At 42.0% G+C, this 26,254-nt stretch overlaps 1 protein-coding gene across 2 annotated transcripts in view; it reads right to left on the reverse strand.

Moving 5' to 3' along the window:
• LOC147026378 (CD109 antigen-like) overlaps nt 1-26,254 on the reverse strand; it is a 156,538-nt gene that overhangs the window by 41,659 nt on the left and 88,625 nt on the right. For both annotated transcript variants that reach the window (XM_085881763.1, XM_085881762.1), the window contains exons 11-17: nt 16,436-16,545; nt 15,567-15,800; nt 8,232-8,324; nt 7,776-7,838; nt 7,315-7,482; nt 5,584-5,718; nt 4,187-4,246 (exon numbers count right to left, since the gene is read on the reverse strand). In XM_085881763.1, the coding sequence (XP_085737889.1) occupies nt 4,187-4,246; nt 5,584-5,718; nt 7,315-7,482; nt 7,776-7,838; nt 8,232-8,324; nt 15,567-15,800; nt 16,436-16,545 (863 nt within the window). The remainder of the gene's footprint in view (nt 1-4,186; nt 4,247-5,583; nt 5,719-7,314; nt 7,483-7,775; nt 7,839-8,231; nt 8,325-15,566; nt 15,801-16,435; nt 16,546-26,254) is intronic.

Below are 26,254 nucleotides of genomic sequence, written 5' to 3' on the forward strand. Positions count from 1 at the left end.
CCTCTGCCATCCCATCTCTCATCCCTTTGATTGGAAGGCAGCAGCATCTTCACTCTCTGCAGTCCTGGATATAATCACAAGCTGGTCAAACACTTGGAATATATCTTTCAATCCTGACAAATCTCACTCTCACTATGTCTCTCCAAAAGGACCATCTGGAAAACCATCACATCTACTTTCTCAAAAATCCCCTTGAAGAAGTCCATTCTTTGAAACTTTTGGGCCTCACTATCTGCCACAATCTTTCTTGGGAAAGCCACATCTTCAAGTTGACCTCGAAAGCCAGTCTCTGACTGACATCCTCCGTCATGCAAAGCCCTTCCTTGGCACACCTGAAGTTCTAACTACTTAAAAAGCTTTCATCCACAGACTGATGGAGTACTGCTCTTTCCTCTGGGGTGGTGTTCCTACCGCATGCCAAGCTCGACTTCATGCTGTGGAAACCAAGGCTTTTAGGATCATTTTTATCTTCTGTGATGAAGCTGTGTCTTTGGGTCTCTCACTCTCTCACCAGAGGTATGTCGGTGGTCTTTCTGTCTTCTACCATCCGCTTTCCGGCCTTGCTCCCCCCCAGCTCTGTCTGTGATCTCCGCCCCCCCCCCCCCGGCCCCTATATTTCCACAGGGTGCTCAAGGTCAGTCAAAAACTCCCTTCTGGTGAATCTACCAAAATCAAGAATTACTGCTCACCATCACTCTTTCATTCCTCAGCTTTCTTGCCTCTGGAACAAACTCCCACACTTTGTTCAATCTCACTCCTCCACCCAGGTCTTCAAAATAGCTGTTCACCACCATCTCATTTCTTCCCCCATCCAAAATCTTGATCTTTTCTATGCCTGTTAATCCACCCCAAACCCACTTCCTTCAAATTCCCTGTGTTTCCTGTTGAAAGTTCCTGTAGTACCATCTTGTTTACTCCATGTACCCCACCCCATCCCTCTCCCTTCCAAAGATCTCCTAATGTCTATGTTCCCCACTATCTTGTGCTTCCTTCTCCCACCCCTCTTGTCTCCTGCCTAATTATATGTTCTGTGTATAAACTCTCACACGAGCCTTGACATGGTAAACAAAAAAAATCAAAAAACCAAGTATCTTGCCAAAAGGTGACCACGTGTGACTTCTTTAAGATCATACTGAGGTGAACAGAGCTGCTATCCACCAGGAGCGACTCCTTGAGGAATATCTGCCAACGAGAGATTCCGATGAGAATCGTTCTAAAGAGTAACCATGAAAAATATGCGTTTGCCTCATAACGTCACCAAATGACGTCATAATGTCTCAAGCTTGACATATCTAGAAAGCACTCACCGAGGTGTTCAATTTGAGGTATTACTCGATATGGTACCTAAGATTTCAAAATTTGACCTTGGGGTCAAAAACTTTCGACCTCCAGCGCTAACCATGAAGGTCAAGGCCAATCGCCACCATAAATTAATCAGCTGAGCGCCAGACCATGAACTATATTCCCATGAAGTTTGAAGACGATCCGATCAAAATTACTCAAAAAATAAGGGTTTCGTCGACTCCCCTGATTTGCGACAAAGTGACCTTGACCTTTGACCTTGACCTTGAAAATTTTATGCGCTGAAAGGGACCTCTATAGGCCTCTGATATGCGAAGTTACAAAAATTTCCAATGATAACTGTGCTCTGCAGAGTGATCGATACGTGATTACAGACAAACAAACAAACAAAAAAAAAACAAAAAAAAAACATACAAGCTGACTTACATATCTTGCAAACACTTCGCTTTGGCAAGATAATAAAAGCCCAATCCTTCCTCTCATGCACAGATTCATGCCATCTTGTCTTCAATTAACCCACCCTTCATCAAGCCAATGGTACACTGAATCCTCTGGTGAGGCAGTTTCTCTGAAGCAACTTGCCTCCTCTTCCTGGAAGGTAAATCTGCCTGAAAGAATCTCATTGCATTCCAAAATATCCTCAACAAGTGTGTTTCTATTCTCAGAGGAGGCAGAAAACAACATCTGTCCAACCTCAAAAATGAACTTTCAAACTTGTCTCCCTCTTCTTAAACCTGAGGGCACCTTGCTAAGTCTGTTTCTGGAATATGGTCCCCTTCCATCCCTTCCCTCTCTTCAAATGGCACCGCAGCTGACTTCACTCGTGAGAAGGCCGAATGCCTCAATGCTGTGTTTGCTTCCAAATCGTGTGTCACCCAAACGCTCACTCTCGGTTCCCATCCTCCCGTGTCATGCCCAACTACTCCTGGACTCTTTGTCTTTTGCACCTGATAAGGTAAAGATGAGTCCACTTTCTCCCATCACATCCCTAATCCTTCAGATAGGCAGGCCATGGTATATTTCCTCTCTTCAGACCTTGAAAAAAATCACAAGATGGTCAAACACTTGGAATATTTCTTTCAAATCTTGACAAATCTGACACTCTCACTATCTCTCTCCGAAAGGACCATCTGGGACCCCCACCCTCCATCTACGTTCTTTACAATCCTTTTGAGGAAGTGTAATTCCCCCTCTCTGCTCTGTCTGTACTCTGTCCCCCATATATTTCCAAAGGGCACTCAAGGTCTGCCAGCCCTTCTGGTGGAACTGCCAAAATCAAGAATTACTTCTCACCTTCACGCTTTCATTCCTCTTTTTCCCCACCTCTGGAATAAACTCCCACATTGTCTTTATTCCCACGCTTTCCTTCAGGTCTTCAAAACAGCTGTTCATCACCACCTCATATATCCCTTATCCAAAACCATGATCTTTTCTACCCCCGTTAATCCACCCAAACCAACCTCCTTGAAATTCCCTGTTTTCCTTCCTGAAAGTCTCTGTAGTGTCCATCAAATTTACCCTGCATACCCTGACCCACCCCTCTCCTTTCCACAAATCTCCTGATGTCTCTCTTCCCGACTGTTTTGTGCTTCCCTCTCCTGTCCCTCTTCTCTCCTGCTTCCTTTGTTTTAGGTTCTCTGTGTTATCTCTTATACAAGCCTTGACAATGTGTACAAAAAAAAAAATTCACATTCCTGGGTCTCATTATCAGCCATGATCTATTTTGGTCCAACCATATTTCAAAGTTTGCCTCCAAAGTGAGTCCCCGACTGGGCATCCTCCATCGTTCAAAGTCCTTCCTTGGCACAGCTGAACCCATATCCACCTCCAAGGCTTTCATCCGCAGGTTGATGGAGTACTGCTCTCCCATCTGGGCTCGCTTGCCTGCCTCCCTTCTTGCACAGCTTGATGTCCTGGAAACCAAGGTTTTCAAGATTATTCGAATCTCCTACGATGAAGCTGACTCTATGGGTTTATTACTTCACCATTGCAGACAGGTCGGTGGACTCTCTGCCTTCTACTGCCTCCTTTCTTGTCTTGCACCCTCTGCTCTTTCCGTGCTTTGCTCACCCTCCCCCCCCTCCAAGGTTTCTGCAGGCCTTTGAGTGAAATGATTGCTGCTCAATTCCACTCATTTGTTCCCTCTTTTCCTACCTGTGGAACCAACTTCCACATTCACTTCAATCTCATCATTCCCTCCATGTCTTTAAGACAGCTTTTCACTGGCATCTCTGATCATCCCCAATCCAAAACCATGATCTTTTCTAAAGTCGTTAACGCCCCCCATCCCCCTACACCCCACTCCAATCCCTCCATCCAAATTTTCAGTTTTCTCTCAAGAGTATCCTTCTGTATCAATATTGTCCACCCATCTCCTGGCCCCCCATTCCTCCCCACACCCATTGTTTACCCAAGTCTGCCTCGATCTTAGCCTTCAACTCTGATGTTGGTGTTTCCTCCCTCTCTCATCTGTTCCTTTTGTCCTGTTGCATCTTGATCCTTTTAGTGTACTAGTACTAGCTCTTCCACGAGCCTCGACTATGTGTACAAAAACAACTCCAACATAAAGTGGATGAAATCAACACAATATTGACCAAGTTGTGCTAACCGCCATAAGAAGCAAGGAAAAGTTGATGTTTCACATGTTAACCATTCTTGTCAGAGCAAAAAAGAGACCGACAGTAGCCTCCATTAGCAAGACTAGTTCTTCATCCCAATGTAAAGTAAAATTTATCTTCAAAACAGTATCTTCAGATTCAAGAAGGTAACAAGATGTGTGCTGGCAAAAGCACTGGCTCTTTTTGTTAAAATGAATGATTAGTCATTGGAAACAACTAAGATTAATTATGTTAAGTGAAGGATTAATAATTTACATTGCTTTTACCGAAAATGAACTTGGAATGTATTCCCTTTCTTCATGGCTGTGTACTGCTCTCTTTGAAGGCTGCAAGAAACAAACAAGAAGGTTATTTTTTGCTTAAATGTCAATCAATTAATTTGCTTGAAAATGAGGAAACAAAAGCTGTTCCAGATTACCAGTATACAAAACTAATTTGTGTCTTTAACATCAATCTTTTCAGGAATAATAAATCAATGGGCTCATCAAACCTGTAAACCAGCCCATTTCAGTCAACATGGTACTTTTGAAATGATGTAATCTGCCCCGGAATGCTCGGCACATTAAGTTTGATTTGTTTTTTTAAGTTGATTAAATCCTCGAGCGAGTGGAGTCTGATTTGTGATGTTGCATTGATGGGTTGACTGACTGCCTGGACACAACTGAGGTTGTGGATCTCCTGATGTAGGTAATCTATTGATGTGGATCCATCACTGAGGTTGTGCATCCGCCGTTTGGAGAGGTTCTGGACTGAAAGGATCAAAACTTCAAGGAAGAACGATGCCCAGCTGATGATCCGTGCGTTCGGGAAACCATTCAATCACTTATAGTTTAAGGTTCTTACTTTATGTAAGGGAACTATGTTTTGAGGTTTCCAATTTAAATGAAGTTGAATATCGGAGGTTATTAAATTTACATCATTTTCAGGAATCCTTTAAATTTTATTATATTTTAGGAATAGCTAATACTGTACAATTTATTAAAAGGGTGTGTGTGTGCATGTGTGACTCGCCACCTGGCTTGTTTTAACAGGAAATTGTAAAAACCTGACACTTCTCATCTTCGGATATTTCTCGAATATTTTATATTCCCATGAATGTGATTTGCATTCAGGAAGAGAACAATTTTGGTTAACCATTTCGAATTTTTCACTCTTTCATCTAAAATCTAAATGCTGAAAATTACATTTAAAAGACGATTTGAATCATGGATTTTACGGAAACAACGGCAGGTTAAAAGTGCCCGACAAGCCGATCCGAGTCACTGAAAATGCACACACAGCGCATGCGCAAAAAGGCCTCATTCAGCATTCAAACGTCATTTTGAAAGTCCCACACTGCAGGGTGAAGACCTCCATCATGTAATAGTGAAGAGTGCTTGACATATTCACCCCACTTCATGTCAAGTGCCGGTTGGCGAGTGGGAGAGGCCATGGCACTCGAACCCACACCAGCCAAAGGAGAAAGAAACAAATGTTTAAGCAATCAAAAAAACGGCTATTCAACCAGTATGAGGAGTAACATTAAACAAGTGAAGATCCATTTCTGAGCATCTATCAATAAAGAAGTTGTTGTAATACAAGGTAAAAAGTAAAAAGAGTTGTTGGTGAAGTATTGCACGTTTTTATGTTTTTCAATAATTGATTTGTAACCTGTTAATCCCACCTCGTGAGGACGATCTAATCGATCCTCTTTCTTGATCACTTGAACTGCAACATAGCTTTCTGGTTCCAGGTTTGAGACCTCCAAAGTCACCTGTTCTCCTGGTTTTGCTGTGGTTTTGCTCCACATAGCATGACCCTGAGGATATCACCAGCAATCACGATATATTTATCAGAGATTTTAAATTTATATTATCCACCTTATCAACACTCATCAGTAATATACATTTTCTGTTGTTGTTGTTCTACATGTAACTTGTTTACACATGTTGTTACAATCACAGTTCCGATTATCAAGAGAATTATGAGACACTGCGTTAATCAAAATCAAATTAGCACTATCAGGAAGAGGACACTGTTTCTACTCTTCTTTCAGGTTTGCACCCTCTCGATCTTCGAACATATCACACCTGGAGTCACACCAACTGTCTGCTCAGTTATCTGCTCATTCAAGCTGAAAAATTCAAAAGTTTTCTCCAAACTACCTTCTGATGATATTATCATCCACCTAAAGTCAAGCTTTCCCTCACCTCCACTTCCTTGTTCACTTTCCTTCAAACATGTGGAATCATTTATCTGTGGTCTTGCGATCTCACTCATCTTTTCAGACATTCAAAGTAACAACTCGTATTTCTCCGCAACACACCTTGTTTGACTATTTGTCCAATGCCGACATTTTCCTCTGTCATTCACCTCATTTGCGAGCCAACATGTGCAACATTTAAAAAAAAATCTCTTTTTGCTGCTCATGGAGGAACTAGAACATAAAACGGATCAGGACATAACAGAACAAAAGTAACAGCAGAAAGAGAAAGGAGGGGGGGACACACAAACACCAAGGGTGAGGGACAAAATAAAGGGAGACTTGGAGAAATAAGGGATGTGTAGAAGAATTTGGGATAGAGGAGGACTCAGGTGGTAGACAAGATGGATACAACCACAAACTCTCACGAAGGAAAACCTGGAAACTTGGAAAGGGGTGGGCTTGGGGAATGGTAAGTTAACAGGGGTATAAAAGATCATGGTTTTCGATGGGGAATGATCTGAGATGGTGCTAACAGCTGTATTGAAACCCTGGAGAGAAGAATGAACTTGAAGAGAATGTGGAAGTTGATTCCACAGGTGGGAGAAAAGAGGAACGACTGAGTGGAGTCAGAGAGATCGTTAATGAAGATCAGGAATAGGACCAGGCCCAGAACAATGCCTTGGGGCATTCCAGCCTTGACAGGGAGAGAAGAAGATGTTTAGAGCCACGCATTGGCTACAACAGTGGAGAAAGTCAGTCAGCCATGTGTTGGGTTGGCGTTGGATGCCATAGGCAGAGAGTTTGAAGAGCAAGGTGGGATTCCAGACTACATAAAAAGCTCGAGATTTGTCCAGAGAGATGGCCATGATCTCATGTCTGAAGTTGAGGACCTCCATTTATTGTTGGGTGAGTAGAAACAGCATGTCCAAGGAAGAGTGACCCGGTCTGAATCCAACCTTATTATCACAGATCAGGCCATTGGAGAAAAGGAAGTGTTTGATATCAACTGCAATTGTGGATTCCATGACGTTGCTGATGAATAGAAGTAAGCTGAACAACACACAACAATTCAACACAACACACATCCCGTTTCCTTGGAACACAAAGCATCTGTTGTGATTTTAATGCAACCACAAAGCTCCTCATGCTGTTGCAGAAGCAAACCATATTGTAATCTCAACCTTTTTTTTTTTAACATCAGTTACTCACCTCAGGGAAATGGACCCTGAAATTTTGACGAAATGATGCAATTGTACCATCACTCCGTATTCCACAGACCAAAATATTTACATTGGGGTTCCATTCAATGGATGGAGTCAAAGTAAACTTCAGCCCACTGACTTCACCACTCAGTAAGACTCTTTCTTCATTCGAGACCTGAAAAAAAAGAAAACTATTTATCAACATCACTTGCACAACAAGTGGGCACAGCTATAACGTTTCACTTAATTGCTATTCTGCAACTGTTAATGTCATTAACTGTTTCCAGCCTCAAGAATAAGGTTCACCTTCAAAGTTTTGGCATGGAGGAAATGTTTTTTAAGTTTGGTAAAATGTAGATAAATTCCCTATAAAAAATATAGAATGCAAATAAAGTCAACAAAAAAGTCAAGAACGAATCAACAAATAAGTCATTATTGAGAATATCTAGTGATATAAATAGAGCTTACTGAGTAGAAAAGTTCATTAAGTGGTTCTAGAGTCTCGATTTTGACGACGGTAGGAACTTCAACCTGAAATAAAATGCACAAGTTAATCTCAGACGGTACAAATCTGATAATGAAAATCACATTTAAAGAATGAAATTAAAACATTAAACACTGAACCTGATTATTATGTTATTTATTAATTCCAAAATTTCACACCATTTTTCTGAGACATTTATCGATTAGCCTTGTCCTCTGTTCATCATCAAAGGGACAAAGCAATACTCTCCTTCTCAGTCGACTCCATATATCCAGAAAATACATATTTTACTGAGTTTGAGGTACAAATTAAATCTGTTGGTTGCTTTATTACAGAGTTGTGAATATGCTACCAATTCAACATCCCTCACAGATTGGGGGCAGGAATTTCGAAATTGACCGAGGGAGCAGCACACAATGAGCTATCCCTTCTTGATGTACCTTCAAATACTCAGTGGCGATGGAGTACTGAAGAATGGCTTCAGTGCTTGTTCTCCGTAGTGCTGTACAACTGGACACGTTTTCATAATGCACCTGGAGAAACAAGTATTCAGAACTTTACCATTCGCCATCACTTCATGTTGCATTTCTAAACATAGTTTTTGACTGAAAGGTCATTCTATATTATTTATACACGAATGCATACACATTGGCAGTTTGTAAGTCTTTGAGCCTTTTTTTAATGCCTCGACCTGCCTGCGAACTACCAGTGACATTTTATAACAAGGTCGGGATTTGAACCCAGGCAAGACAGCTTCGATGCATCTGTGAGTCCAGATCCTCATCCAGAAAGAAAGAAGAATATTTTTGTATTTTGTACAAATTACATAAGTTTTAGCAATAAGCAATACATCAAGGGTAAATAATGTTATTTCAACGAGATATGGAAATTCATGCGAGATATCCAAATGCCGTGTTTGCTCTACATATGTATGTTTGAAATGACAAAGGGCTTACCTTGTGTAGATTTTCATACTTGATTTATGCAGCTTTCTTTGGCAAGAAGAGCATGGGAGGAGTTAATTTATTGGATAATCCCAGCCATTCAGGGTAATTGATTTGGCGAAAGCCGATTGGTTATTCCCTCCAGTTATGGATGAGAGATGTGATTGGTTCTTGTTAATTATGTTAACTGTTATTGGTTTTGCATGTGGTACATGCTTGGGAGCCGAGGTGGTGTGTGTTTGGCGATGCTATCATTGATGACTCACCAACAAGTGATGAAACCAGTCTGGCGGCTTTATGGGGTGAATAGCATTGGGATTCTCATGTATATGCTATTTGTGAATTTCTGTAGCTTGCAGACCAAATGGGATAGGGTTTGAAACAGCAAAGGGCTTACCTTGTGTAGCTTTTCTTGGTTGCTTTATGCGCCTTTCTTTGGTGAGAAGAACATGGCATTATATATACATATATATATATATATGTATGTATATATATATATATATATATATATATATATATATATATATATATATATATATATATATATATATATATATATATATATAGTCGTAGATTTCCGCCCGCCGGCGTGCGGATGACCGCTTCTAGCCAATGGCGGCCGCTCTCGCCCACCAAACGGACAATCTAGTCACAGCTTTCCGGATCAAACGCCAAAATCCCGCTACAGGTGTGTTTTAAGCACACCACAGCCTAGTCAACACTCTACCCGTGCTACAGGGTCAATCGCCGACTTGTCGATATACCTAATTAATCGCGCAGGCAGACTACCGAGAGACTGTACCTCAACGGGGCCCGCTTGGAAAGGAGCCGCTTAAGCAGCTCGCTTCGTTTTTGGATAACCGAGTGGGGTATTATCGCGAAAGCCCCGTTGGATCTGATTCTATTATCGGCTATTAAAAAGCCAGCTATTATTTTGAATGCAATACGGCAGTTCAATGAAGGAAAAGGCCGCGACGAACGGGTTAACATTCACACAAGCACATTTATTTGCACACATATACAGTCAAAGCAGCAATGCAGAGATATACAAGCATGCAATGAATGGGGGGGGTAGGGACAAGACGTGAGCAAGACAAAGACTTCAACCGTATACTTATTATGTACAGTCACTTGCACTTAACATCAGTTCTACCTCAGGACATGGCGCCACAACTTTCAGGCAAAGAAACAAGGAAAAACCCCAGGAAAGACGAGGGGTAGACTGGAGCTCTTGGTTCTTTATGAGCATGGAGCTGTGATGACCGCAGAAGCTCCGAGAGGCTGGGCTGATTACCTTTACCTTCGTGGTGCCTCGCTGGGGCGACCCATGACGTCCCATCCTCATGGCAGCTGGCGTGACCGTGGTTTGGCCCAGGCCTTGTCGGGCAGCCTGGTGTTTCGGGCCCAGCCGGCAATGCCTCAGAGGAACGAATGGGTCTTTGCTCTCTTAGAGTTGATGCTCTCTTTAAGAGCCCATCTGTCCCTCAGTGCCGCTCGGACTGTCCCGAAGCCCGATCACCTCGGACCGTTCGGTGCTGGCTGGCGACCTCTCTCCGGCTCTCTCCACGTCCCGCACATGAACGCGCAGTTATGCGCGGCACGGCAGGCTTGGCTGCGCTCCCAGCTCCCATCTGCTCGGCGAACCCAGACCTCCACTGCCCTCCACTGGACTCGAACCTTGATCTACACACATCTCCCAACCCAGACCGACTGACTGCGAGCTTGGCGCTCTGCACGCTGTTATATGGGATCCGTGAGGCGAGGTTTGATCTTCGATCCCTCACCTCTGACCCCCCACTGGCTTCGCCCCCTTCGATCTCCTGATCCGAATTCGAGGCGAAGCTCAGAGTGAGCGGACGTGGGTGAAATCATCGTCGCTGGCGCCTACAAAGGAGAGCAGACATGGGTGAAATCACCATCCCTGCACAATGAGGAAACCCCCGCGTCTGTTTGCAGTGATGCTGTTTGCTGGGAACTCGTCATGGCTGGCGCAAAGATGGCGGCGTTTGTGGAGTTGAAGGTGAAGCGACGTTGTTCGTTGTTGGTTATTGGGGGAGATGTGGTTTAGGAGATGGTGGCTGTGGTTGGCGTTGTGGAGAAGGTGGTTGTGGTTGGCATTGTGGAGAAGGTGGTTGTTGTGGTTGAAATTCAGTTGGTCCAAAATAAAGATAGTAAAAGAAAAACGGCTAACTCAAAGATCACAGCCCGGTTACACGAATAAAATCCTTAGACATCGGTTGGGAAATCTATCTGAACACAGACTTATAGACATAACTGATCTAAGGACCGATATGGTGCTCTGTGAATTTCCACAACTGTAATAAATATATAGATATATATATATATATTGTATAAGATTGGGGCATTTGGGATTATACATATTTAAAGAAGACAAAAGCGCTTCCAACCAAAAGTAAAAAATTAGATAAAAAAGCGAGAGCAAACCCATTCTCAGGGCATTGTTTCGTCAGCTTCGCAGCCGGCTTCATCAGGCACAATAGACCCTGGGCCTCGGCACGTGTCCGGGTTTTTATTTCGACATGACCGCTCATTTCCGGTCACGTGCTGGTGCTCAAGGTCAAATGAAGGAGTGCTTTCTTATTTTGCAGAAGAAAAAAACAAACGTCAAATCACATTATTGAAGGGGTGCTCTGCCCTTTTTTGTTTTTATCTACATGTGATCTGGTGTTATATGTGTGTGGGTGAACACGTGTGTACGCCTGCTGTTTTTGTGCTTGTGATTCCAGAGCACGAACACGGCTGGTTTCATGTCCGGGTTGGGCATGATGAGGTGTTGGTTGTGTGTGTGTGTGTGTGTGTGTGTGTGTGTGTGTGTGTGTGTGTGTGTGTGTGTGTGTGTGTGTGTGTGTGTGTGTGTGTGTGTGTGTGTGTGTGTGTGTGTGTGTTGAGGTTCTCGTTGGGTGTTGTGCACATGTGGATGTGGTGTTTGGGATTGGGTGTTTGTTGCTCACGTTATCCAGTCGTTTGAACATCTAATGCAAATGGCGAAAACTGGATAGAAAACTGGATACAACTCAAACGAGGTAATACATGTTTCGTTTGCAGCGGTCCAATATACAACACCCAATGAAGGTACATGCTCATAATGCAGAGAAAAGGAGATCGTGGTCTTTCATAAAAAAAAAAAATTTGGGGGGTTTTCGCCTGACTTTTCAAGGAAAAAAACTGATGGACATATAATACACATGTTATGTGAAGTAAATCCATATATTACTAAAACTCCCATCTTGTATATGCGTATGTATGTATGCATGTATGTATGTTCAATCCATTCCATGGGCTCCACGGGTATGTTCCTGAAATACAGCCAAAACGGTAGAAGATAGCGAAAAAATGTTAGTGCCGCCTTACTGACCATTCTCCTGCGGTGTACAGTATCAAGTTTGGTTAAAATCGGGCAACGAAAAAAATTATTTAAAAATCAATTCCCGATTCAGTCAAGTCCTCTTTGAGATTATTTGATCAATGCAAACAACCTCAGCGGTATAGTTCGCTGGAGCTATCTTTTTGTTGTTGTTTTGACATGACTTTTTTTATCAACCGCTGTCACAACAGGAACCCAACGGGTTCAAAGGTCGTCTAGTAAACATTAAAATCGGCTTGGTCATGAAATGCCTGCATCCGTAATTTATTAGCTGGGAGGCTGGGGAAATTCCCAAGATATATATATATATATATATATATATATATATATATATATATATATATATATATATATATATATATATATATATATATATATATATATATATATATATATATATATATATATATATATATATATATATATATATATATATATATATATATATATATATATATATATATATATATACATTAGCCTGGTGTTGGCGCAGTGGTTAGGGCAGCGGCTTGGGATCCAAAAGGTCCTGAGTTCAAGCCCCGTTGAGCCACTGAATTAATACACCAGGGGGTTGACTCAGCCTGTCATCCTTCTGAGGTCGGCGAAATGAGTACCAGTGTACTGGGCCGGTGTATACCCCGGTTAAAATAGGTGTACCATATCCCTGTGTCGTAAGAGGCGACCAGGGTTGCGCCAGGAAGGGCATCCGGCGTGAAACATGTGCCAAATCACAATGCGGATCATACGGATGATCCGCTGTGGCGACCCCTAATGAGAGCAGCCGAAAGCAGAAGAAGAAGATATATATATATATATATATATATATATATATATATATATATATATATATATATATATATATATATATATATATATATATATTATGTAGACTACGAAGTACACTTTAAAGTATGGATGAAATGTGCATGGACACTTTTGTTCACTCAACATCACCTCTAACCTCTAAGTTTATTTACATTTTAAAACTGAACAAGGTACGTTTTCATGATAACAAAAATCGTCATGATTAATATTTGAAATCTTTAATTAAAAAACTGTTCTTTTGTTGGCGTTCCGGGGAACAGAGACAGATCCGGGGATTAGGGAGGCTATAGGTTGTCCATGTGTCTAGAAATAAGTCTATAACCCAGGAAATGATGTCTCAAAAACTCCAAAGTACCATTAGACGTATGCAGTGGTGTATCCTGTTTCTGGAAAATGACTGTATTAATTGTAATGTGTTGCTTCCTTCTCAGTGCCGGAAGGAATATTTTCTGCAGTATGTCTACATATCTATCTGTGTTGACTGTCACTGTTTGTACGGCTTCGTTCTCAAAGAAGAAAGGTCCTACGATACCACTACATCTGATTGCACACCAAACCCATACTTTAGTGACAGAAACTGGTTGCTGCATATGTTTGTGCGGTTCGTTTTCTGCCAAAATCACTTGTTCTGTTTGTTCACGTGGCTGCTGAGATGGTCGTGGGCCTCATCACGAAGGAAGATGTTGTGTAGAAAATCCTCATCTTCTTTGATCTGCTGAGCAATTGTGGTTGAAAATTTGAACCTCTCCCTCTTATTAGTCCTCTACTGGTTTCACTGGAGAGGACTACAGGTTTGCTCTCTGTCTGTCCGTCCATCCCACCTGTGGTTTTAAAAACCTTTTTCCCATACCCTTTAACATATTCAACTGAAACTTGGTACATGGCTTTATTATGATAAATTACAGAACAATTTTGAATTTCAGGGCATTTGGTCAATTTTTCACAACGATGCCCTTTTTGGACTGAGAAAATATCACATCATTGGGAACATGTTGCAATTATTTTTGCAATGCAATTCTTGCTCTTGTTTCTTTTGGTCTGGTGCTGTAGTAATTATCTTGTACGGATGCAGTTTCAGATCATCGTGTATGATTCTACCAAAGGTTGTGCAAGAAGTTCCCACCAGCTGTTCAAGTCGACACATCAATTTTTTCACAGAAGCATGCAAAGCTTCTCATATAGCCTCAATCTTTTCGTTTGTTCTCACTGAAAGTTTTCAACGACTGTGTCCTTTAACTTAACTTCCATTTTCTCTAAACATTTCAACAAAACGTTTTATAGTTTTGTATTGTGGAATTCTTGCATTTGGGTAGACCCTACTAAACTGCCTTTGTGTAGAAACATATGATTTAATCACAAAAATGTCTCATAAATGAGCTTCCATTGGAGTACACATAAATTGTTTGACATCTTAAAACTTCTCTTGAAAAAAAAATCTTTAAACCTTGTTCCCTGAATAAAAACGAGGACCACATTTGTAAAATTATGACGTGTTTGAAAAGTTGCCACCATCATTTTGGACCAACATGTATATTTCATAATAAAATGTTTTTGTAATTATACATATTTAAATAATAATATAGATTCAAGAACATTTGCCTTTTTTGGACTATTATGACTCTTTTGTAGCCTTTTTGAACACCCCACGCACATACGACATTCAAACATTTACAAGCTGATCAATGGCCCAGGGAATTTACCATTCATTTTACATAATGTCAAAAGGGAAGCTGAAAAATGTACGTAAAAATACATTTTTAATCAAAACGTGGTTATTATTATTATGATGATTATTTTTATCCCAACCACACAGCAGGAGATGGGGTTTTGCAGTCCCGTGCTTGTGTGTGCATGTGCGTGAGTGTGTCAGTCTGTCCAGGCCATAAACTTTTTATCATTTGAGCTGGAATCAAATTTTGAAAACAAGACCCTTATTATGAGAATATGGAAAAGACGAATTAATAATTGTGTCAAAATATCAAAGGGCAATGTCACAGTTAGTACAAATAGGCCTTATTAGCCGTCCACTACACAGCGAGAGACAACTGGGTTTTGTAATCACTTCAGTGTTTATTTATTTACCATTTGAGCTTTGGTTACCAAATTTTTAACAAACCGTTGTTATGAGAATATGGAAAACACTAATGAGTAATTAAGAAAAAATTTAGCTGTTGCATTTGTAAAGTTTAGTTTGAGTACAAAGTGGATGTGGACGGTGTTTGCACTTTGAGTTGCTTTCTATTTATTATTATTCTACAACGTGCTCCATCTGGAAGATATGAATTAAGATGAGAAAGCCATATTTCCATTCCCAAACAAAGGAAGGCATGCTCCAAGATTCAGCACCTTCTCCCGACTCCACATCGGAAGGCAATTATCGTTCGATTTCACTCCACAGAGAAACAAATTCAGAATGAGAAAAGCACATGACAATTGATGCTATCAAGCTGACAACACTTATATGGAGGGTTCTATCCAAGTACCGACTCCACTCTGTTAAGCTTCCAAAATGTCACAGCTTTAGGCATATTAAAGTCAAAGGATTATCTGTTTGAAGTTTTTTTTTTAATCATTTAAAAGTTTTTTTAAATTGAAACCATTTGTGAGCATCCTTGACTTACCTCCACATAAATAAATGAAGCATTTCTCAGTGTTGGAAAGTTTATCTTCAACAATCCACTGTCTGGTAGGTCATACTCAAAAAGTGTCTTGTGATGCTCTTTATCCTGCTCATAACAACCTGAAAATCGAGAGTCCACTCTGGAGTTGTATTGTCGCACCCAAACCCTCAGTCGGCCTTTCCTGTATTCATCTGGCAAAGGACACCATGTGTCATCGTGAAGAGACACATGGTACTGGATAGGATGGAACAAGATGAGATGTGTGAATATTTTTGCAAATAGCAAATAAATAGATGTATTTTTATTTTAAAAAGACAAATACACAGCTAAAGAAAATCTATATCAGCAGCACGTTTTGAGGATGTTCCATTTCATCCTCCATCAAGCACCTGAAATGGTTGTAGTATAAAATATCTTGAAATGAGATATAAAGTATGGTGAGGGGTTTCACTCTTGTGGAGCCCTTAGATCCTTTATTTATTTGTGGTCTATAAAAAAGCAAACTCAAAGTCAATCAAACAACAATGATTTCAAATTTATAATCAGTCCAAACATTGATGGGTGTTATACAATAACTAGGTGATGAAGCAAGTTGCAACCTTTGTCAAAGGTAATTTGCCCTTTGAAAATCATTTTGCAGATCATAACTCGAGTTGGAAACATTTGATATTGTCTCTCATCTATCTCTATCTCTATCTCTATCTCTATCTCTATCTCCATCTCCATCATTCTCTATCTCTCTGCCCCTCTCATGTTACCTGCATTTGAGATCAAACATGGTGTTGTCATCTAATTTGGGTGGAAGAGTATCTATTGACACATTCGCATGAAATTATATTTTATAGTTTCCACATTAGTCAGATACTTACAGTTAATGTGCAATTCAGACCAGGTATGAAGCCTTGCCGATTCACATCAAAGGAAATCTTTACTTTGGATTCGGTTAACAAAACCGTTCTTGAATTTTGTACTGTGATACCTTGAAGAAGAGGAAATATTTTTTGAAGTTATTGTACTACAAGTGTCAATGTGAAGGATGCAATTATATGGAAAAACATATAAAGGAGCATAACTTACTCTTCCCAATATTACTATCGAGACAGAAATCTTTACAAGAGCAATAGGGATGCAAGTTAAAATTCACTTACCACAATATTCTCCATAATAAAGGGGGGAATATCTCGAATCAGAAATGCTTATCAAGTGTTCATCATTTCAATATGAAGAGGTGTTAATACCACCTGCGAGCTAGTCAGCAACTTGAGAAGTCTCTTTCAATCAATTAAACACACAATTACAACCAATCACATGGCATTAAAAATGAACCAAAAAGGAACAAGAAAAAGAGCAATTAGAGATTGCAAACTCTCGCCAGGACTTTTTTTGAGTGGTGTTTTTTTATGGGTTTTAGGGTAAATCCAATGTGGCTGCCAAACCACGTGACCAATGACATCATATGTGTGAACCTTTTGTTCCTCGTGGACAGGCGGTCATTCATGTAAAGTTTCACCTTGATCTGTTCAGCCACTTCAGAGAGGATTTTTGAAGTTTTTTTTTTAATTTAGAACAATATGGATGCCGAATCACTTGACCGATGACATCATGAATTTTTTTTTCTGTGGACCATATTATCCCTACATGATCCTCAAAAATTTTCATGCTGATCCGATGTGGTGTTCTACATATGCAATTATGACGTCATAACAAGGGCACCTATGATGTCATTTAAAAAAATCACACTCATTCCTCATGAGGAGTACTTGCTTTGTGCAAAGTTTTAATTTTTTTCCTTTGTGCAGTTTCAGAGATAAAGAGGTCCAAATTTTTTGGCTGCCAAACTTTTTTCCCAATATGGTTGCCACACCACGTGATATATGACGCCATAGTTATCATTAAAACATTATACATGAGTAGTCGTGCCAATGGTGAAAATTTCGTCTCAATCCGACAAGTGGTTGGGAAGAAAAACACAAAAGTTCTGTGCGGAAAAACAGACAGACAGACAGACAGACAAACAAACAAACAAACGGACCAAAATGCAATACCGTCTCCGAATCCTTCAGCAAGGGGAGCAACAAACAAGAAAGATCTTGTGCACAGCAAGATACTTGCAAAATCCATAAAACAAATTTGGCCTGAGAAATAATTGTTGGTTGAATTCAATGACCAAACATGCAAATCCTCTTCAAATTTCAAGTCAATGGGATGGAAATTGAGGATTTCAGAAATTTCACCTAAGTTGTTGACCTTTGGCCTATGTTGAGCTTTTGGCCTATGTTTACCTAAAAATAATTGGTGGCTGAATTCAGTGACCTGAAATATAAATCCTCTTCAAATTTTAAGTCAATCAAAGGAAAATTGAAGATTTTAGAAATCTCATCTGCCATTGACCTTTGATATATTTGTTGAAATTTTGGCCTAAGTTGACCTTAAAATAATTGGTGGTTGAATTCATTGAACAAATTTGCAAACTCCTCTTCAAATTTCAAGTCAATCGGATGAAAATTGTCAATTTTTGAAATTGGGCTTGTGTTGACATTTTGACCTATGTTGACCACAAAAATAAATGGTGGTTGAATTCAGTGATGTGATATGCAAATCCTTTTCAAATTTCTAGTCAATCGGATGAAATTTGAGGATTTTAGAAATTTGACAAATTTGTTGACCTTTTGACCTCAAAAACAATATGCTTCTGCTCATAATGCACACTACCATGTGGTGAAGTTTCGTGAAGATCAGTTGAACATTGTGACGTGTAAGCAATTGACATACAAACAAATAAACAAGATAAGTCTGAAGACGATGATGGTTCACGACCGGTATTTCACGATGTAGATTGTTTCAGAAGTCAAGGATGAGACAATGTGCTAATGTTTGACCAAGTTATAAAAATTATCAACATGATGTGGTACAAGTGACAGGTTATTAGCTGAAAAATGTCGAAAACCCAGTTTCGTTCAACAACTTTAAAAATTTGACCTTTGCATAACCTTTAAAGGTCACAAAACAATGTTGTGGACATTAAAATAAGGAAACAGGATAGGTGCTATAGCTTATTGAAGTTAGTTTGTCGAAGAAGGTCGAGAACCCGGTTCGATTCCCACAACTTTGAAAATTTGACCTTTGTGACCTTAAAGGTCAAAGGTCAAGGATTATGACCTTTGGTGCAAAACTTCCTCTGGAACATTCCAGGAACAATATAACATCATATAGGCTATATGGCATTTCGCATTCATCGGATTATCCATACTTTGATGAAATCAGCGTAAAAACAAACTTGAAGGGGGTGCCACAGGCAAGGTGTTCGAGATAGAGCAAAATGATTTCAAGACTTTAGGTGGGGAATGACCTCAAGATTATGCATAAAAATATTGTCATCCCAGCTCTCAAAATTTGGGCAGTCGTATGATTTTTATGTCAAATTTCGAAATTTTCTAAGTTCGTGATGTTGTGACCTTGACCTTGTGACCTTGACCTTGGGACGAAATTGAAAAATTGAGCTCCGTGGTGCTATGAAGGTGCCATTGGGCTAACCAAATACCGAAACCACTGCCAGATTCGACAAACCCCTCGGAGAAGATGGATTTTTATGTCAAAATCGCAATTTTGTAAGTTCGTGACATTGTGACCTTGACCTTGGGACGAAAATGAAAAAAATCGAGCTCCGTGGGGCTATGCATGTGCCATTTGGCTAACCAAATACCAACACCCCTACCATATTCGACAAAACCCCTAGGAGATGATGCAAATTGAAATTGGCTACCCCCTAAAATCACAATTCGCAATTTTCTAAGTTCGTGACCTTGTGGCCTTGACCTTGGGATGAAAATGAAAAATCGAGCTCTGTGGGCTATGCAGGTGCCATTGTGCTAACCAAATACCGAAAAACCCCTGCCAGATTCGACAAACCCCTCGGAGAAGAAATTTTTTACGTCAAAATTCGCAATTTTCTAAGTTTGTGACCTTGTGACCTTGACCTTGGGAGGAAAATGAAAAATCGAGCTCCGTGGGGCTATGCAGGTGCCATTGGACTAACCAAATACTGAAACCTCTGTCAGATTCGACAAACCCCCTCGGAGAAGATGCAAATTGAAATCGGCTACCCCCTAAAAACACGTTTTTTGGGCGTGGCTCCGCCCATTTTCAGGAAAACACAAATAGATCATGATATAAACCTCACACCAAAATTTTGTCAGGATCGGATCAAAACCCACGGAGCTATGCTTGGGACAGACAGACAGACATACAGACATACAGACAGACAGACAGACAGACAGACAGACACACAACAATAACGAATATAGTGGTCACTTATTTTTTTTGTGAAAATATTTTTTCATGAACCAAAAAAGGCGTCATGCAGAGCACGATAGTTATAAAATCAACCCCCCTCCCCCACCCCTCCTCTCCAAAAGTTTCCATGGATACATAAAATTGTCCATTTCATTAAAATTAAAACTGACAATCTTAATTAAAGCTCATTTCAATCAGATGAAAACAGATTATTTTTCACATCTAAATTGATTTTAGAAGTTTGACCTTGAGTTGATCTTTGACCTTTTGACCGCAAAAATAGTTGGTTTCCAAATTCAGTGATGCACTATGCAATTGCTGCTTAATTTTCAGTTTAATCAGATGAAAATTGATGATTTTTCAGAGGAAATTTGATGTTTTTAGAAGTTTGACCTTGAGTTGACCTTTGACCTTTTGACTTCAAAAATAGTTGGTTTCCAAATTCAGTGGTGCAACATGCAAATCTTGTTCAAATTTCAAGTCAATCAGATGAAAAAAATGACAATTTTAGAAATTTGACCACAACATTAACTTTGACCTTTGACCTCAAAATTAATAGGCTTCTCAGTTGAGACTACCTCTACAAACTTGTAAAGTTTCATGATGATCGGTTTGGAATTGCGTCCTGTCAGCGACAGACAGATAGATAAACAAACTAAGACAGACAGACAGACAGACATAGACAGACAGAATAACAAAATTGACTGAAGAATATACTTGAAAAATTAAATTAAATGGAGTTCTCTCATCCCCTCTTCCTGTCCAGGCTGGAGTTCCTCAAGGTAGCGTTCTGGGCCCTGTTCTTTTTCTGGTTTTCATGAATGATCTCTCCGACTCTGGAAAATCCTCTTTATCTCTTGCTGATGTCTCTACTCTTTGTTGTACCATCTGTCATCCCTCAGACCGGCAAGCAGAACCTTCTTCGCTCTCTGCAGATCTGGGTAAAATCACAAACTGGGCCAAAACGTGGAGCATGTCTTTCAATCCTGACAAATCTCACACTCTCACTATGTCTCACCTAAAGGACCATTTGGAACCTCCCCCCCCCCCCCACCGCATCTACTTTCTCAACAATCTGCTGGAAGAAGTCCTTTCATTCAAGCTTCTGGGTCTCACTATCTGCCATGATCTCTCCTGTGAAAGCCACATTTCCAACCTGGCCTCCAAAGCCAGTCGCCGACTGGGAAACTTTCATTGAGCAAAGTCCTTCCTCAGCCCACCTGAGCTCCTGATGACAAACAAAGCTTTCATCCACAGCATTATGGAGGACTGCTCTCGCCTCTGGGCTGGTGCTCCTGCCTCCCACCTTTCTCGGCTTCACGCTGTGGAAACCAAGGCATTTCGGATCATTGGTGTCTCCCGTGGTGAGGCTGAGACTTTGGGCCTCTCACTCTCTCACCGCAGGCAGATCGGTGGTCTTTCTGTTTTCCACTATCTCCTCTCTTGTGCTCTCCCCCCTGCTCTAACCGCCCCCCCATATTTCCGCAGGGCGCTGAAAGTCCGCCAACAACCCCCTTCTGGTAAAACTACAAAATCAAGAATCAATGCTCACCTTCACTCTTTCATTCCTCTTTTTCCCCACCTTTGGAATAAACTCCCACACTCTCTTCAATCCTATTCTTCCCTCCACGCCTTCAAAATAGCTGTTCACCACTGCCTCTTATCTTCTCCCATCCAAAACCTTGATCTTTTCTTCCCCCGTTAATCCACCCCAAACCTACATCCTTCAAATTCCCTGCTTTTTTTTCTTGTATGCCTTGTCGAGACTCGTATGAGAGCGAACACACAATGTACAGCAAGTGGGCCATGAGACAAGAGGGGCGGAAGTGGGAAGGACAAAAAAGTGGGGAACAGGGACATTATATCTGTGGAAGAGAGATGGATGTGTGGGGAACATGGGGTATACAAGATGGACATTACAGGGACTTTCAGGAAGGAAAGCAGGAAATTTGAAGGAGGTGGGTTTGGCGTGGATTCATGGGGGTCGAAAAGATCGAGGATTTGGATAGGGGATGATAAGAGGTGGTGGTGAACAGCTGTTTTGAATGCCTGGAGGGAAGAATGGGAATGAATAGAGTGAGGGAGTTTATTCCAAAGGCGGGGAAAAAGAGGAATGAAAGAGTGAAGGTGAGCAGCGATTTGTGATTTTGGTAGTTTTACCAGAAGGGGGTTGTTGGCGGACCTTGAGCGCCCTGCGGAAATGTGGTGGGGACAAATCACAGAGAGAGTGGGGGGGGGGGCGAGGCTGGAGAGGAGACGGTGGAAGACAGAAAGACCACCGACCAACCTGCGGTGAATGAGTGAGAGGCCCAAAGACTCAGCCTCATTGCGGGAGATGCCAATTATCCTAAATGCCTTGGTTTCTACAGCGTGAAGCCGAGAAAGGTGGGAGGCAGGAGCACCAGCACAGAGGGGAGAGCAGTACTCCATCAAGCTGCATACAAAAGCTTTGTATGTGGTCAGGAGCTCAGGCGGGCCAAGGAAGGACTTTGCACGATGTTGGATTCCCAGTCGGCGACTGGCTTTGGAGGCCAGGTTGGAAATGTGACTTTCCCAGGAAAGATCATGGCAGAGAGTGAGACCGAGAAGCTTGAAAGAAAGGACTTCTACCAGAGGATTGTTGAGAAAGTAGATGGGGGCGTAGGGGCGGGGGGGGGTTCCAAATGGTCCTTTCGGAGAGACATAGTGAGAGTGTGAGATTTGTCAGGATTGAAAGACATGTCCCACGTGTTGGACCAGTTTGTGATTTTACCCAGATCTGCAGAGAGCGAAGAAGCTGCTGCTTGCTGGTCTGAGGGATGAAAGATGGTACCGGGGTGGAGTCATCAGCAAAGAGATAGAGGATTTTCCAGAGAGTCGGAGAGTTCATTGATGAAAACCACAAAAAGAACAGGGCCCAGAACGCTGCCTTGAGGAACTCCAGCCAAGACACGAAGAAAGTCCCTGTTATGACCATCTTGTGTACCTCGTGTTCCCCGCCCCATCCCTCTCCCTTCCACAGATCTCCTAATGTCTCTATTTCCCACTGTTTTGTCATTCCCTCTCCTGCCCCTCTTGTCTCATGCTCTCCTTGCTGTGCATTGTGTGGTCTTTCTCATATGAGCCTTGATAATGTATACAAAAACCCCCCAAAATCGAATTGTAGTTTTGTCATAACTCGTCCACAACTTTTTCGAAATATCATGATATATCTATTTTTTGGCCATATCTCTCAATGTTGAAGAATCACTTGGAAAATTTAAAAAATTTATTCTATTCGAATCCAGATTATGATCTTCACCAAAATGGAAACGATTCGTCTTGTCACTCCAAACCTGTCCACCAAGCTTCATGTGAATCCGTCCTTAACCTTTAGGAGATATCATGCTGCATATCTTTTTTGGCCCGATCTCTCAATGATGAAGAATCACCTTTAAAATTCCAGTATACTGAGCCTGATCCGGATCTTCACCAAAATATAATCATTTCATCCTTGTCACACACCCAACCTCTCCACCAAATTCGTCCGAATCATTCCACAACGTTTTGAGATGTCCTGTTTGCAGACAAACAGACAGACAGACAGATAGGGGTGAAAACATAACTTACTTCCATGAACTCTCTAGTTACATCTGCCACAGAGTGGAACACCTTACCCCGTGCTGTCTTGAGAAAAATGGTCATGGGCATGGGTCTATAAGCAGCAAATTTGATTGGTCATGATGATATAAAATGCCGTAATATTTTATCCAAGTCCTGACTGTGAATCGGAAGGGTTTTGAATGTGCTGCAAACGCGGTTTGTGTTCTCGCGGACTTGATTTGGCTCATGGTGTGGTAGAGAGGATCAGTGGATTGTGCTGCAGGTGCTATTTGTCCTCATGGGCTCCATTCGGCCTGCTGTGTGGTGGAGAGAATCAGCGGGTCTTGTTGGGGATGCTATTTGTCCTCATGGGCTCCATTCGGCCTGCTGTGTGGTGGAGAGAATCAGTGGGTCTTGTTGGGGATGCTATTTGTCCTCATGGGCTCCATTCAGCCTGCTGTGTGGTGGAGAGAATCAGCGGGTCTTGTTGGGGATGCTATTTGTCCTCATGGGCTCCATTCGGCCTGCTGTGTAGTGGAGAGAATCAGCGGGTCTTGTTGGGGATGCTATTTGTCCTCATGGGCTCCATTCGGCCTGCTGTGTGATGGAGAGAATCAGCGGGTCTTGTTGCGGGTGCTATTTGTCCTCATGGGCTCCATTCGGCCTGCTGTGTGGTGGAGAGAATCAGCGGGTATTGTTGTGGGTGCTATTTGTCCTCTTGGGCTCCATTCGGCCTGCTGTGTGGTGGAGAGAATCAGCGGGTATTATTGTGGGTGCTATTTGTCCTCATGGGCTCCATTCGGCCTGCTGTGTGGTGGAGAGAATCAACAGGTATTGTTGCGGGTGCTATTTGTCCTCATGGGCTCCATTCGGCCTGCTGTGTGGTGGAGAGAATCAGCGGGTCTTGTTGCGGGTGCTATTTGTCCTCATGGGCTCCATTCGGCCTGCTGTGTGGTGGAGAGAATCAGCGGGTCTTGTTGCGGGTGCTATTTGGGCTCATGGGCTCCATTCGGCTTGCTGTGTGGTGGAGAGAATTGATGGTTGGTGCTGCCGGTGCTATTTGTGCTTTTAGACTGCGAGCATGATGAAGGTCGAACTGAGACACTGAGTGACTTTTGAACTGTGATTTTTGTGATTTTTTTGTGTGATTTTGTGAGAGAATTGATTCACTTTTGTGAAAAGCATTTACTTGTTGTAAGATGAAGAAGTACAACTTTATTTTATGAAGGAGAGCAGGGAGAGTGGGACAAAAGGAAGGGAAGGAGTGGGGGGAAGAAGAGCAGAGGGAGTGAATGTGGTGAGAGAGGAAGATAAGATGGAAGGAGGGGTGGAGGGTAGGGATGAGTGGGGATGAGTGCCTTGAACTTGGGGATGAGGAGTCAAGTGTGGAGTGAGAGCCTAGGGATGGGCATGGGGGGAGGAGATAGGGAGCGAGTGGTTAGAGAGCAGTGCACACACAAGATTATGCTAACATGCTCGGGTAGTGGGTCCAGCACATCAGCCCAGCCAGCGCTGCTGATTGATGACCAGAGCATCCCAAACTGATCAAGATGGTACGAGCTCTTCCAGGCGGTCAGAAGTTCAGAAGCTATGTTTGGCTAGGTAATTTGAATGTGGGATCATGGGGGGGGAGAGGAGTTGAGGTGGTGGAGATGATGTAGAAAAGGAGGTTGGAAGTGTTGTGTGTGCAGGAGCCCAAATGGAAAGGAGACAGGGCGAGAAAGTTGTTAGGAGGATACAGGATGTTGTATGCAGGTGGGGATGGAAGGAGAAATGGCATTGGAATAATAGTATCGGAAGAGATCAGCAAGCAGGTGGTCAGAGTGAAAATATTGGAGGGAGGATAGTTATGACATGGGTGGTGATACAGAGGCAAATGGTTTGTGTATCTCGGTGAGTGGGCCACAAATGGGAAGGACTGGGCTGGAGAAGCAGGTATTTAGTGATGCACTGGAGAGGATGGTGGGAACACTTAAGCTGGATGTGATGCTGTGCATTGCAGGGGACTTTAACACGCATGTGAGAGTAGCGGAGCCCAGGGAAGAGGAATGTTTTGGTAAATTTGGTTGGAGATTGAGGAATAGAGAGGGTCAAGAGCTGGTGGAGCTGGTGACAAGGAATGGGATGGCCATAACTGGTTCATTCTTTCAAAAGCAGGAAAGCTACAAGATTACCTACAGAAGTGGACATCAGAGAACAGAACTGGATTTGGTGGTGATAAGGAAGTGACAGTTGTGGAGGGTTCGGGATTGTAAGGCAGTGGTGGGAGAGCATGTTACCACCCAGCACAAGGCTGTAGTATTTGTAGTGCAGATGGAGAAAACGAAAGAGGTTAAGAGCAGGGCTTGGAAGATTATAAGGTGGTGGAAGTGTCGGGGAAACGTTGTGGTTGAGTACAAGGTGAGGTTGAGGGCTTGGTTTGGTATGAGCAGCTTCACGAAGAAGCAGAAAGTTTGGAGGAGGAGTGTAAGAAGTACAGAGAGGCATTTCGGGGATTTGCAGAAGTTTTGTGTGGAAGGACATCAGGAAAGGGTGCATCAGCAAGGGATAGAAACCAGGTATGATTGATGGAGGAGGTAGCGAAGGCAGTTGGTGAAAAAAAAGGAGGCTTGGAAGAGGATAGAGAAGACCAAGGATACGGGAAGGCAGCTGGATGCTGAGTCGCTACAACTGTACAGGTAGAAGAAGAAAGCAGTAAGGAGAGCTGTGAATAAGGTGAGGAATAATATGAAAGAGGAGTTGTATAACAAGTTGGAAGAGGATGGTGGGAAGAAGACGATATATAAATTGGCTTGTGACAGGGATGAGGATAGTAAGGACAGGTGGGGGGAGGG

Source organism: Eptatretus burgeri, chromosome 5 (genome assembly GCF_056783735.1).
Source record: "Eptatretus burgeri isolate ZD-2024b chromosome 5, Ebu_testis_v1, whole genome shotgun sequence".
NCBI lineage: Eukaryota > Metazoa > Chordata > Myxini > Myxiniformes > Myxinidae > Eptatretus > Eptatretus burgeri.